At 40.0% G+C, this 14,330-nt stretch overlaps 1 protein-coding gene across 1 annotated transcript in view; it reads right to left on the minus strand.

The window, feature by feature from the left end:
• The window catches only part of LOC140464977 (acidic amino acid decarboxylase GADL1-like), a 123,105-nt gene that overhangs the window by 87,755 nt on the left and 21,020 nt on the right, over window positions 1–14,330 (minus strand). Inside the window, exons 2-3 of the mRNA XM_072560687.1 lie at window positions 5,013–5,179; window positions 3,767–3,893 (exon numbers count right to left, since the gene is read on the minus strand). Coding sequence (XP_072416788.1) covers window positions 3,767–3,893; window positions 5,013–5,179 — 294 coding nt within the window. The remainder of the gene's footprint in view (window positions 1–3,766; window positions 3,894–5,012; window positions 5,180–14,330) is intronic.

A 14,330-nucleotide genomic window follows, 5' to 3' on the forward strand; every position in this document is an offset into this window, starting at 1 on the left:
GAATAGGTGGCACTTGAACCCAGGCCTTCTGGTCTACCTTTCAGGTAAGGGATACTACCCCGGTGTCACAAGAGCCCCTTACAAGCAGCTCGTTTGTTTTTAATCAATCTGTGCAGGGGTAGGGATACTACTACTGTGCAACTAGAGGGTCCCCTAAGAGGCAGATAATTTTAAAATTCTTTTATTTTCTAATCTATTTTCATTACACATCTCTGGAGCAGGTTGGACTAGAACTCAGGTCTCCCAGCCCAGGGATACAGACATTACCACTGTGCCACAAGAGGGCCCACTTTTAGGCAGTTCTTTTTATTTAAACTATGTTTCTAGTCACCCTACTCAGACTTGTTATTACTCAACTCTGGACTAGGTGGAAATGGAACTTGAACCTGAGCCTCCCAGTCCAGTGGTAGGGGCACTACCACTGTGCCACGTAAACGCCACACCAGCCCTTAAGGCAGTTAATGGGTGGCACAGTGGTTAGCACTGCTGCCTCACAGCGCCAGAGACCCGGGTTCAATTCCTGCCTCAGGTGACTGTGTGTGTGGAGTTTGCACGTTCTCCCCGTGTCTGCGTGGGTTTCCTCCAGGTGCTCTGGTTTCCTCCCACAGTCCAAAAATGTGCAGGTTAGGTGAACTGGCCAAGTTAAATTGCCCGTAGTGTTAGGTGAAGGGTTAAATGTAGGGGAATGGGTCTGGATGGATTGCACTTCGGCGGGTGCAGTGTGGACTTGTTGGGCCGAAGGGCCTGTTTCCACACTGTAAGTAATCTAATCTAATGCTTAAATAGATTATATTTTTCAGCTGTGCTTAGCATATTGTCAGTTTCTCCCTGACCAATGAAAAGAGCAAGAGGGGGCATTGAGGGTACAGAACAGCTTCTATCCTTTACGGTAATGTATTAAAATGCTTTAACATTACTACAGTGTGGTTATGCCAATCTCAAAAAGTTTTACTGAAGTCTGTAGTTCCACAAACCCTATAACCTCTGTGGTTCCAACAATTTCCAGATTCCTTTCCTAAATACAAACTGGCATTGCTTCATGAGTGTCTTTGAATCAAGCAGCCAGTTTTTTTAAAACTGTGAATTAATGTTTTAAATCAGCCTTTCTACACTTGGGAGCCAAAAATCTGATGATGTTTCTCAGTTAGAGTTATTAGGACACCTAGGTGCTCATTAGTGTTTCAGGATTTTGTCACTTGTCTTTAACCATTTTCTTCTAAATCCCCAACTGAACAAACCTCGTGAATAAGTGACTCAGTAGCTGCTCGAGAAACATTGGAAGATCAATATTGAAACAGCAGCTTTACTGGTGACTTATTTTTCATTCTCAGAATGTACTTTCTGCACTTAATGTTTGAATGTTTGTTCTATCAGGTTTTAGCAGCATGAAGTATTTTTTTCAATAAAGACAGTGTCAAACCATCAGTAACCAGACAACCATATTTTATCCCAAATAAAAGCAGAAAATGCGAGAAAATCTCAGCAGGTCTGGCAGCATCGATGGAGAGTCAAACATAGTTAGCACTTTGGGTCCAATGTGGCTCTTCTTCAGAACTGTGTTGGAAAATGTTGATTTTAGACTGTAGAGGGGGAGGAGATTCAAGTGGAATAGATTGAGAAAGTGCCCAGAACAAAAGACAAAAGCAGTGATAACAGTGATGAAGAAGCGATGGATATATAAATGTTGGTTGTGGAAAAGCAAAAGTGTGTCCACCCTGCTAAGAGAAAAGTCAACATGATACAAACTTAACAAGGCCAGGGGAAGATGAAGAAAAATGGAGTGCAAAGGTCAAACTCTGAACTTGTGGAACTCAATTTTGAGTCCTAGACACTGTAAAATGTCTGAGTAGAAATGAGGTGTTGTCCCATCTCACCCCCGGCTGATTTGTTCTTTCCTGATGCCAGTGCAGTCAGTTAACTCAGCACCAAAGACTAAGTTCTGCCTGTAAATTAATGAGAAATGCATTTAATAATAGAACTAATCAGCAAGAGGAAGATGTTACCAAAGATTTTAGCTTTTCAACGACTTTCAAGAAGCATTTTCTGGTTTCAAAGCTATTAAAGCCCCTTTGAATTGTCTGCTGTGAAGAATGGACTGCACTAATCTAGACTTGCCAATTCTGGTCAGACATTAAATGAACTCTTTATTATTATTAATACACTAACTTTTATAAACCTCCATTTTTAATGACTTGTAGTTTTTCTGTCAGATTTCTCAATTTCTTTTTGTGAGATGAGCGGTTTTCTTGAGCTGTCGTCTATTTTGTGCAGATATATACATGATGCTATTTGGAAGGGATTTTCAGGTTTTCGCAAAGCAATAATGAAGGAATAGTGATATAGCTCCAAGTCAGAATGGCATGATTTGGAGAGTGATAGTGTATCTGCTGCCCTTATTCTTCATAGAGTTACAGAAGAGTTACAGCTCAGAAGGAGGCCATTTGGCCCATAATGTCTGCATCGGCTCTCCAATGAGGATGATGACTTCGTACCATTTACCTTTGCAACATATCTTTCCTCATTGTTTGAACAGAAACAATCTTCAAATGCCCTCTTAAATGCCTCAATTAGCTCTGTCCCACTATACCTCCCGGTAGTACATTTCAGACTCGAGCCGCTCAATGTTGGAAGGTGCTTTCAAAGGAGCTGTGATGAGTTGTTGCAGTGCATTTTGCAGATGGTACACATTGTTGTCACTGCGTGATGTTGGAGGGACTAAATGTTTATGGTGGAGGCTGAAGTACCAATCAAGCAGCTACTCCTTCTGGACTCAAACATCTTGAGCTTGCAATTGCGCATATCCAGGCATGTGGATTGCATTCCATCACACTCCAAAATTCTATAGATGGTGGATAGGTTATGGGAGTCAGGAAGTGAGGTATATGGCTCATAATTCCTTGTGCTGAACCTGTTGTTGTATTTAAAGCATTTATATGGCTAGTCAAGTCAAGTTACTGGTCAATGATAAGCCCAAAAATGTTGATGGTCATGCTATTGAATGTCAAGAAGAGATGGTTAGCTTCTTCCTTTTTGGAGGTGATCACTGCCTGGTACTTGTATGATGCCAATATTACTTGCCACTTATTAGCCCAAGCCTGAATGATGCCTTGACTTTGCTGAGAAAGTCAGTCATTGTAGTAGAGCACGGACACGAACCTTTCGATCCAACCAGATATCCTAAATAACCCAGGCCCATTTGTCTGCATTTGTCCTATATCCCTCTGAACCATTCTTTGTTATTGTTTTATCTTCTGTCCGATTTCTGGCCCACCTGATTCCTGTGTGTGATGCTGAACACAGTGCAAATGACCATGAACTTCCCTACTTCCAGTCTTTTGATGGAGGGAAGATCATTATGAAGCTTCTGGGGACTAGGGCACTACCCTAGCAATGCCCTAGGAATAAAATCACTGGCCTGCAACCATAAGTATCTTCAATTGTGCTGAGTATAACTCCAAACAGTGGAGAGTTTTTCCCCAAGATCCCACTGACTCAATTTTATTTGTGCTTCTTGATACTACATGAGGTTAAATGTTGCCTTGATGCAAAGGGCAGTCACACAAATCTCATATTGTATCATATGGACCTGAAGATTAATGCTAAATTTCAGTAAAGGAAACTAGAAGATTTGTAATCCCAAATACAATGTCAGTGACTGGCTGCTGAAGACCTACCCTTCATTTAGATAGCACAATTTAGACAGAGAAAGGATACAGTTCTCTGGCCCAAGGTGGGGCTTTAAATATAAAACTGAGCATTATCCTACCTGTTTTCACACTATACTTGATAACATCACGACAATGTTGGAGCAGCTGATGATGAGGTTCTCCTGTATCCCTCAATTCCAGGTCGAGAAGTTTCATAAGCTCTTCTGGAGGCTGCCATTCACAGACCTTAAAGTATATTCAAAATTAGGGACAATGTAAATGCATGGAAATGTCAAGTGACAAGTTGAAAGAGTTCTTTTCAACTTAAGCATGAAATGAAAATCTAGTAACTTACTGCATTAATAATCACTTACCTTTTCAGAACACACTGCTGAAGTATGCCATTTAAAATCATTCCATCTCTTTAAAATAATAGTTGCATTATTTTTACAGTTAAACAGGAAACCATAGGCATTTTCATTTTAACAAGAGTTTCTCATTGTACAGTTGGAGAAGTTGGGAAATGCAAAGCTCAGAATGTTGGTTTAATGTTATCTGATGGTACGAATTAATTTTGTTTTTAGAATGCTATGGGTTGTTTTGATTGGAATGTTGTTGATTATTTCAGAACTTGTGGATTCTCAGCTGTTGTGTTGGAATTTGACACAGCTGCAGAAATTGGACAGAGTTTTCAGAGCAGGTTGTTGCATGTGCATTGGCCTGAAAACTCCGGAAGTAGAAACCCTGATTTAAAAATAAACTTTTTTTTTAGCTTTGTTGTTATACTGTAGGGAAAAGCTTTAAGGAAGAGCTGTATTACAGTAATAAGTTATAACATTATGGGGAAGGCATACTGAGTGCCCTCTTCACCTATTTATGATGTATTCAATGCAACAACTACTAATCCTAAAATTCAACAACAATTTGTCAAGCTATGATTAAAAGCAGAAAATTGATTGAAGGAAATATGTTGAGAAACCCCTTTCATCCACATCTTGAGAGTAAGATAATTTGACAAATAAGTATAGATAATAACTAAGTCTTGCATCCTTCTCCCATGTTGTATCAGCCAGATATCTAAAAGGTGGTTCTACATTGTTATTCAACATTAAGATCAAGATGTTGTTCAACATTAAGATCAAGATACATCACAATACATCACAAATTATTTCAAGATCACTTTAGTTCAAGATAATAAAAAATTGCTTGTAGGTATCACTACCAGAGTACAAATGTCAATAGAAAATGACAGTTTTTGTGAAAAATCCTGTAAAGCTGGTGCTCAACTGTCAGAGACTTGCATTTGCCAAAGTGTTTTAACATTGTTGATATACTGCATGACTGATTATTACTTTGTGTTTGTACCTTTTCATTGACATCAGTTGCTTTCTTTATGGCATCTTCCATGATGATTGGGAATGCCTCCTCAACAAACTTCTCTCCTGCTTTTGCATCCAGAAGAGGCCCATTCAAGACCACACCATCCACCAGGATCGCCCCCTTTTTAGGGTAGCGGTCATTGGTCAATTCATCTACATTGAAAAATAACAAGATAGTTTTGGTGCCCAAGAAGACAGCAGGACAATTGGATCACACAAGTGACCACTTACACTCTGAATATCATTCAAATATAAAAGTGTTATCAATAGAACCTTCCTGTTCTACATTTCATCTCCCCAAATTGAACAAATACTAACTATTGTAGTTAATACTTTGAGTAATGCCAAAAAACTCACTTTTTGACAAGAGAAACATTTTACTCTCTCATGATCTTATTGGAAGAAATTAAAGCTGGAACACCTTTCCTAATACATTTTGAAACTGCTATGATTCTAGCTTGTTGTTTATCTTCCTCTCTCCACCTTCTGACTTACTTTCAGCCTCCAGATTCTAATCTACTTGAAAGTGGAGTCACAGGTAGATAGGATAGTGAAGAAGGCGTTTGGTACGCTTTCTTTTATTGGTCAGAGTATTGAGTACAGGAGTTGGGAGGTCATATTGCGGCTGTACAGGACATTGGTTAGGCCACTGTTGGAATATTGTGTGCAATTCTGGTCTCTTTCCTATCGGAAAGATGTTGTGAAACTTGAAAGGGTTCAGAAAAGATTTACAAGGATGTTGCCAGGGTTGGAGGATTTGAGCTACAGGGAGAGGCTGAACAGGCTGGGGCTGCTTTCCCTGAAGCATCGGAGGCTGAGGGCTGACCTTATAGAGGTTTACAAAATTATGAGGGGCATGGATAGGGTAAACAGACAAAGTTTATTTTTCCTGGGGCCAGGGAGTTCAGAACTAGAGGGCATAGGTTTAGGGTGAGAGGGGAAAGATATAAAAGAGACCTAAGGGGCAACTTTTTCACGCAGAGGGTGGTATGTGTATGGAATGAGCTGCCAGAGGATGTGGTGGAGCCTAGTACAATTGCAACATTTAAGAGGTATTTGGATGATTATATGAATAGGAAGGATTTGGAGGGATATGGGCCAGGTGCTGGCAGATGGGAATGGATTGAGTTGGGATATGTGGTCGGCATGGACGGGTTGGACCGAAGGGTCTGTTTCCATGCTGTACATCTCTATGACTCTATACCACATAGAGTAAATCAATAGAATAGTTCAATGCAAATCTGTTGAAATAACTTTACAGAGGCCAGTATCCCATTACCAAGTCAAGCTTTATTTACACGTGCATGGTACATAAACTCTGATTAGCCACCTTAGAGCCAGTCCCTAGAATGAGAAGTGTCTCTGAATCTCCTGTTTATATCTATCAGCCAGGGCTCCCTAACTGCTCAGGTTAACAACTCCAATCAAAGATCGCATGGTCAATAAGATCCACCTGACTCTTATTCCAATCACTACACCTTTTCATGTAATTATAATCATGAACGAACCACAATAGTGTGAGGGACTGAATTAGGTGACTATTTGCCCTGCCTCTCTGTCTGGAAAAAAATGTCCTCAATTCTGTCCTCTCAGAAATTTCATCATGTGCTGACTAATAAATACACATCCTTAATTCTAGACCACATTTTATACAGAAAGTACTAATTATACGTGTTAATGAGTTTAAATGACTGAACTTACAATGCTTCTGAACTGAGAACTGGATCTAAAATGTGTCCTATATGATTGACATTTTTATGATTGGTGGAGGGAAACAGTTCTAAACATAAGGAAAACGACTAAGAAATTAGCTAGTAAGAGCCCACATGAACATAATGGATGGGATTTCATTAACAGACTGTTCCCAGCAGAAAGAAAAGTGGGGCAAGACCCCAATTATCATTAGAACTTTGCCATAGCCCTTTAACTCAGACATAGTATTACAATCTGTTTCTGTGTTTTGTAACTGTCTCAGAGGGCACATATGATGATAACTGCATCTAACAAGAAAGCATTTCTTAAAAAAACGTAGGGTTTGGGTAGAAAACTGTGCTTGCTATACAGTTAATAATTTCACAACATATGGCAGAAATGTTTTTTTTAGATTTCCCACCTTCTTACCAGTATCTCCTACAGTACCCTCCATACCAGCAGAGACTCAGGTAATTTAAATTCCAACCTAACAAGTCTAAACTCTGATTGATTTAGCAGTGGTGGACTCTCCCTCTTTATGGGCATTTAAACGGGCATTGGATAGGCATATGGAGGATAGTGGGCTAGTGTAGGTTAGGTGGGCTTGGATCGGCGCAACATCGAGAGCCAAAGGGCCTGTACTGCGCTGTATTTTTCTATGTTCTATGGTTCTCAACTAAATTTTTCCCAATATCTGTCACATCACAACAATATAGCAAAAGTAGAAAAGATGTCACCAGAAGATTTGTAAGAAATATTACATTACTTCAATATAACCTATATCAAATATAATATGACCATCACATTTTGATATATGATTGAGTTGGCACAGTGGCACAATAGCCAGGGACCCGGCTTTGATTCCAGCCTCAGGTCATTGTCGGTGTGGAGTTTGCACATTCTCCCATGTCTGCATGGGTTTCCTCCAGGTGCTCTGGTTTCCTCCTACAATCCAAAGATGTGCAGGTTAGGTGGATTAGCCAAGATCATTATCCATATCATCCAGGAATGTGCAGACTAGGTGGATTAGTCATGGGCATTGCAGGGTTAGAGGGATAGGGTAGGGAGGTGACTCTGGGTGGGATGCTCTTTGGAGGGTCAGCGTGAACTCGATGGGCCAATTGGCCTGCTTCTGCACTGTAGGGACTCTCTGAATTGAATTTGTGTGTATGTAAGTGTGTGTGTGTGTAACCCAACTCTAAGCAAAGGAGAATAGAGTTCAAATGAAAGAGAGCTGGAATATTCGTTAGAAATATTGTACAAACCTAGTGACACAAGTGGCTTTAAAAATCATTGCTGTGATTTTCACATGTGCATGTGACACAAAGAAATCTTCACCTGTGCAATGAGGTTTAAAGATCACATTTCATACCTTTTCTTTCATGTCTCGCCAGGTAAAGCAATGTGAATTCAAACAGAGGTAATTGTTGCCTCTCACTGTATTAGATCATTTGTTTCAAAAGGATTATTAGCATGGCTTTGTATACAGGAGTAGGTAGTGTTCTAATTCAAAATGGAGACTTGGCTTAAATGTACTAAATGCCTCACAGGTGAGGTTACCTGTATCAAGAAACCTGACAGCATCTGTATTAATAAGGGCAAAAGACAGACAGAAACAAAATAATTGGTAAAAGCAAGAGAAAGACAAATAAACAGACAATTTCAAAAAGAAGAATTAAGGAAAATAACAAGAATCTTTGGGGATGAAAAAGGATAAACTTTTGTCCAGTTGAAGATTAAATTTGCTGAGACCTTACCAGGTAGCATATAAACCAAAAACTTGAATACAGATTGAGAAAAGAAATAAGGCTGTGGAGGGACTGAAGGATACAGTAGGCTCCCTGAAACAAGTTGTTTTTCTTTCAAGTATATGGTACTTGAATGTTGAACTGAATCAACTTTACTGTCACACGTACCCACGAGTGCAGTGAAAGGTTTACAAGTCACCACTAATACGCCACCTTAGAAACAAAGGTACCTAGGTACAGATTCTTCAGTATAAATTCTTACAGAAAAAAAAATGAAAAATAAAAAAAATTAAAAATCCAGCATTATAGATGTCACAAAGCTAGTCCCTTTTTTTTCTAAAAGCTGTTCCTTGGCTCAAGGATTCTCTGTCCTTGATTTTTTTGTTAGGGGGGTAATAAACCAGGCCAGGCTCCAATCAGTCTGGTTTGGTTCAGAGATGGAAAGGATGTTGAGAGGCCTTTTGTTTTATATATAAACTGATGAGACTTCAGGCCAAAGAGATCATGTTTTAGAAGTGATCTGTATAAAGAAAGGGGACTGGTCAGCTCTCTAGCTGAGCTGAGCAGTTTAGTTCAGTCCTGAACTGGTAAGGAGTTCAATAGTGAGCTGTGTGGAAACTCTCTCTCTTTCTGCCCTTCAACATCAACCTGTAAGCACATGATACATTTATACTGGGTTTTAAAGGGAGTTTGCTTATTGGGACTGTTGTGTATATCCGGAACAGCATAATTAAGTCTAGTTTGGATAGACTGAGTTCTGTAGGGGTTCTTTATTCTGTTCTTTGTGTTTCATTGTGTAATTTTGTGAATAGATTTTTGTCTATCTTAAACTCTAGAAGTTAACCTCGCTACCTCACTCCGGGTAGTTTTCACTGTATACTTAATGAAACAAATTGCAAAGTTATGGTCTGGGCTGTCTGCTTAAGAACATTTTGAGTGGTCTTGCCTAGTCCATAACAGTCTGGGGGTTCTTTGCGGGATTTTAAACAGTGAGTGGTAGGTGCTAGTGTCTTTATTTCGAGTGTTGGTTTGGTTGGGTAGACAAAGCTTAGAATAGTAATGGGTCTTTCAGTCGCCAGAAGTTTTCTGAAAGTGGATGTGGTGACTTTGGAAGTTTTGCAAAAACTGAATAAGACCAAGGTGCAGGAATTAGCAGAGAAGCTGGAATTGGAACTGCCTGCTTCTATGAGGAAAGGAGAGATAATTACAGCAGTAGCTCAGCATTTAAACTTGCTGGAGAAACCATCAGAATCTATAGAGATGGCAAGAATTCAATCGTAAATGAGGAAGTTTGAGTTAGAGGCAAGAGAGAAGGAAAGGGCAGCAGAAATAAAACAGTTTGATTTACGATTAAAAGCAGAAGAGAGGGGCAAAGAGAGAGCAGAGAAAGAAAAAGACAGAGATTTTGAACTTCAAAATTGACACTTAAAAAGGAAAGTCAGCTTAAAAGGCTGGAGATAAAGGCTGAGGGTAGGCTCTTTGAGGATATAGTGCAAAACTCATGTGGAAGAGCAGAGTTAAAACAGCAAGGTTAGCAGCTGAAGTGGCTGATGATTATGAGCTGGTCCATACAACACGGTTTGGCTTCCAGAGTCAATTTCAGTCCATGAAGCAGAGAAATTGGGGCAAAGGGAAATCCTCATGTGGAAAGGGAAAGGTAGATCTCAGCGAAGATCATAAGGAGAACTTACCACAGGGTAAAAAATAAACCCTTGAGGGGGACAAAGAAGGTAAAAAGTCCCAGTGTTTTCATTGTAATAAAGTGGGCCGCACAAAATCACAGTGTTGGTGGGCTAGGAGAAAGGCAGACGTAGGAAAACCAGACAGGTCTGGAAGTTTTGTTGGCTTGTGACAAATAGCACAAGGGAAATTAGACAACTGACTCAAAATGTACAAGATAATCAGCTGTTTAAGGAGGAAGTGCTTAAAAAATATACATGCATGGGTAAAGTTTCTTCACATAGACCAGAAGTCATTGGTAAGGAGGTTACAATATTAAGGGACACAGGATCCTCTCAGTCTGTAATGCTGAAGGATGAGGAGATATGTACTCCTGAGGGACTACTGCCAGAAAAGGTACTGGTAACAGGGATTCATGGTGAGACAACAAGTGCTCAATTATGTAAAGTGAGGCTAGAGAGTCCAGAGAAGAGTGGAGAATTTGTCGGTGCACTGGACAAACTCTCAGCTCCAGGAATATAATTTGTCCTTGCAAATGATATAGCTGATTCACTGGTAGGTGTGCTGCCTACTCTAGTTGAAAAGCCAGTGGAGACACAGGCAGCTGAAGAAATGGAGAATGTTTATCCAAGAATTTTCTCAGATTGTGTGATTACAAGATCACAGAGGCGCAAGTTAAAGCAGGAGAGATCAATAGGCACAGATAAGGAAACTGACATATTGTTAACCAAGACTTTTTTTGATCAGATAAGTGAAACAGAGAAGGAGCAAATAGGTAAACGTGCCAGTATCTTTAGCTCTGCTAAGATGATTGAACTACAGCAGAAAGATGAGAACTTAAAACAGTTATATCAAAAGGCATTTACAGATAAAGAAAGTTAATGCAATCCTGTGTGTTATTGACATGTTAATGAGGAAATGGAGACCATCATACATTCAAGCAGATGAGAAATGGGCAGAGATTCATCAGATTGTTTTGCCAGTAGGGTATAGAAAGGAGGTGCAGCAAATGGTGCATGAGCTACTACTTGGAGGTCATTTAGGGGTGAGGAAAACATAGGCTAAAATACAAAGACATTTTTACTGGCCTGGACTACGCAAGGATGTAGTTGAATTTTGTCAGATATGTCATACATGTCAGCTAATCAGAAAACAACAGGCAGTAATAAAACCTGAACCTTTAATACCTATTCCAGCATTTGAGGAACCTTTCACAAGAGTCTTGATTGCATAGCTCCCTTACCTCAAACAAAAAGTGGGAATAAGTATTTATTAACAATCATGGTTGTGTCAACTAGGTTTCCAGAGGCAATCCCATTATGCAACATCACAGCTAGAAGAATTATTTAAATCTTTTACTAGATACAAACTACCAATACAGATCCAGTCAGATCAAGGATCAAGCTTCACATCCAAACTATTCAAGGAGGTTATGGATAACTTGGGAATAAAGCCATTCGAATCTATTATATACCATCCAGAATTGCAGGGAGCACTAGAAAGATGGGATCAAACACTGAAGACCATGTTGAGGGCTCATGGTCAGGACTATCCAGATGATTGGGATAAGGGAGTTTTGTTTGTACATTGTGCGATCAGAGAAGCACCAAATGAATCAACCAAATTCATTCCATTTGAATTAACTTTTGGGCATGAAGTAAGAGGACCATTAAAATTGAGTAAAGGAGAAATTAATAAGTCAGAATTTAGAGACCACCCATTTGGACTCTGTGTCAAATTTCAGAGAATGATTAATTAGAGCTGGAGAGTTGGCAAGACAGCATTTAAAAGTGGGCGGCACGGTGGCACAGTGGTTAGCACTGCTGCCTCGCAGCGCCGGAGACCCGGGTTCAATTCCCGCCTCAGGCGACCGACTGTGTGGAGTTTGCACGTTCTCCCCGTGTCTGCGTGGGTTTCCTCCGGGTGCTCCGGTTTCCTCCCACAGTCCAAAGATGTGCAGGTCAGGTGAATTGGCCATGCTAAATTGCCCGTAGTGTTAGGTAAGGGGTAGATGTAGATGTAGATGTAGGGGTATGGGTGGGTTACGCTTCGGCGGGGCGGTGTGGACTTGTTGGGCCGGAGGGCCTGTTTCCACACTGTAAGTAATCTAATCTAATCTAAAAAAAAAGTATCACAGCATACAATGAAACAGGAAGCGAATAAGAAATCACATAATTGCAATTTTGCGATTGCTGATAAGGTATTGGTGTTACTTCCAGTAACAGATGAGCCTTTAAAAGCAAGGTTTAGTTGACCTTACCAAATTGAAAAGAAATTGAGTGAGGTGAACTACTTGATAAGGACTCCAGACAGTAAGAAATCTCACAGAGTGTGTCATGTGAATATGCTCAAAAGGTATTTTGACAGGGACGGAAAGCAAGAGGAGAAGGTGTTAATTCTTAAAGCACAGAAGGAAGAACCAAGTTCACAGGATTCTGAATTGGACATTCCTCAAATCAAATTGGACAACGAGGAAGTTGTCAAAAATTGGGATAAATTATTGAGTTACCTTCTACAAGAAAATCAAAATGACCTGAAAGAGTTATTATGCACAAAAAAACTGGGAAGTACTAACCTAATTATGCATGATGTTGGTCCAATTAAGCAAAATCCTTCCAGGCACAACCCTCTAAAGTTGGCACAGGTTCAGAAGGGGATAGAGCACATGCTCCAAAATGTCATAATCGAAGTGAGTTACAGTGACTGGAGCTCACCCATAGTCAGATGGTACCCAACAGTTATAGGTAGACTATCGCAAAGTCAACGCTGTTACAAAGACTGATGCATATCCAATTCCATGATTGGAGGACTGTGTCAAAAAAGTGGGATAAGCAACTTACATTTCTAAGATGGACTTGCTCAGAAGCTACTGGTAAGTTCCTCTGTCAGAGACAGCAAAGGCAATTTCAGCTTTCATAATGCCAAATGGACTATACCAGTTCAAAGTCATACCATTTCATATGAAAAACGCTCCAGCCACATTTCAGAGACTGACTAATAGGGTCATTGCCAGACTACCCAATTGTGTGGTGTACATTGATGACTTGGTGATTTTTAGTCATTCATGGGAGGAACATTTACAGCATTTAACGGACTTGTTCGATCGACTTCAGAAGGCAGGCTTGTTGGTAAACCTAGCTAAAAGTGAATTTGCCAAAGGCCAAGTCACCTTCCTTGGCCATGTTATTGGACAAATAGCCCCATGGGATGTGAAAGCGAAAGTAATTGAGGAATTGCCCTCACCGTCAATGAAATAAGCATTTCTACAGTTCCTGGAGTTGAGTAGATTTTACTGAACATTTATGCTGAACTTTAGCAGTGTGGCTGCTCCATTCACTGAATTGTTAAAAAAGGGCAAGAAGTTTCAGTGAACAGCAGATTGTCAAAAGGCATTTGACAGCCTAAAAACAGTGTTAACCACTGCCCCAGTGTTAGCCACATCGGATTACACGAAGCCTTTCAAGGTGGCTATCGATACCAGAGATGTGGGTGTTGTGTGGTGCTCCTGAAGGAGGATGATGAAGGGATAGAAAGACCCATGAGGTATTTTTTCCAGGAAGTTGAACATTCATCAACAGAAATGGTCAATGGTGGAGAAAGAAACCTTAACCTTGGTGTTCACATTACAATATTTCAGTGTTTATATTAATGGCAATGCATCTGAGACAATCGCATACACTGATTACAAACCATTGACATTTGTGAAATAGTTTAAGAACAAAATGCCAGACTGTTTAGATGCAGCTTGTTGTTGCAGCCATTCAATTTGACAATTGTGCATTTGGCAGGTCGTGAAAACATGATTGCTGATGCATTATCAAGGTTCGAATGAGACTCGGTGGCATTTGTTAGTGGGTTTACCGTGGCCTGAATTTGCATGGGGTTGTGCATGTTTGCATCTTTATAGTTAATATAGTGTATATCTGTGTTTAGTCTACTAATCGGGTTTTGAAGGGTTAAAAATGAAGCTATCTTTTGGCATTGATGGTTTTTTTTTAAAGGGGGGAGACATCACAAAGCTAGTGTCTTTTTTTTTCTAAAAGCTGTTCCTTGGCTCAAGGATTCTCTGTCCTTGATTTTTTTTAGAGGGGTAATAAACTAGGCCAGGCTCTGATCAGTCTGGTTTGGTTCAGAGGTGAAAAGGATTTTGAGAGGCCTTTTGTTTATATGTAAACTGATGAGAC

This window comes from Chiloscyllium punctatum, chromosome 41, assembly GCF_047496795.1.
Source record: "Chiloscyllium punctatum isolate Juve2018m chromosome 41, sChiPun1.3, whole genome shotgun sequence".
Classification (NCBI taxonomy): domain Eukaryota; kingdom Metazoa; phylum Chordata; class Chondrichthyes; order Orectolobiformes; family Hemiscylliidae; genus Chiloscyllium; species Chiloscyllium punctatum.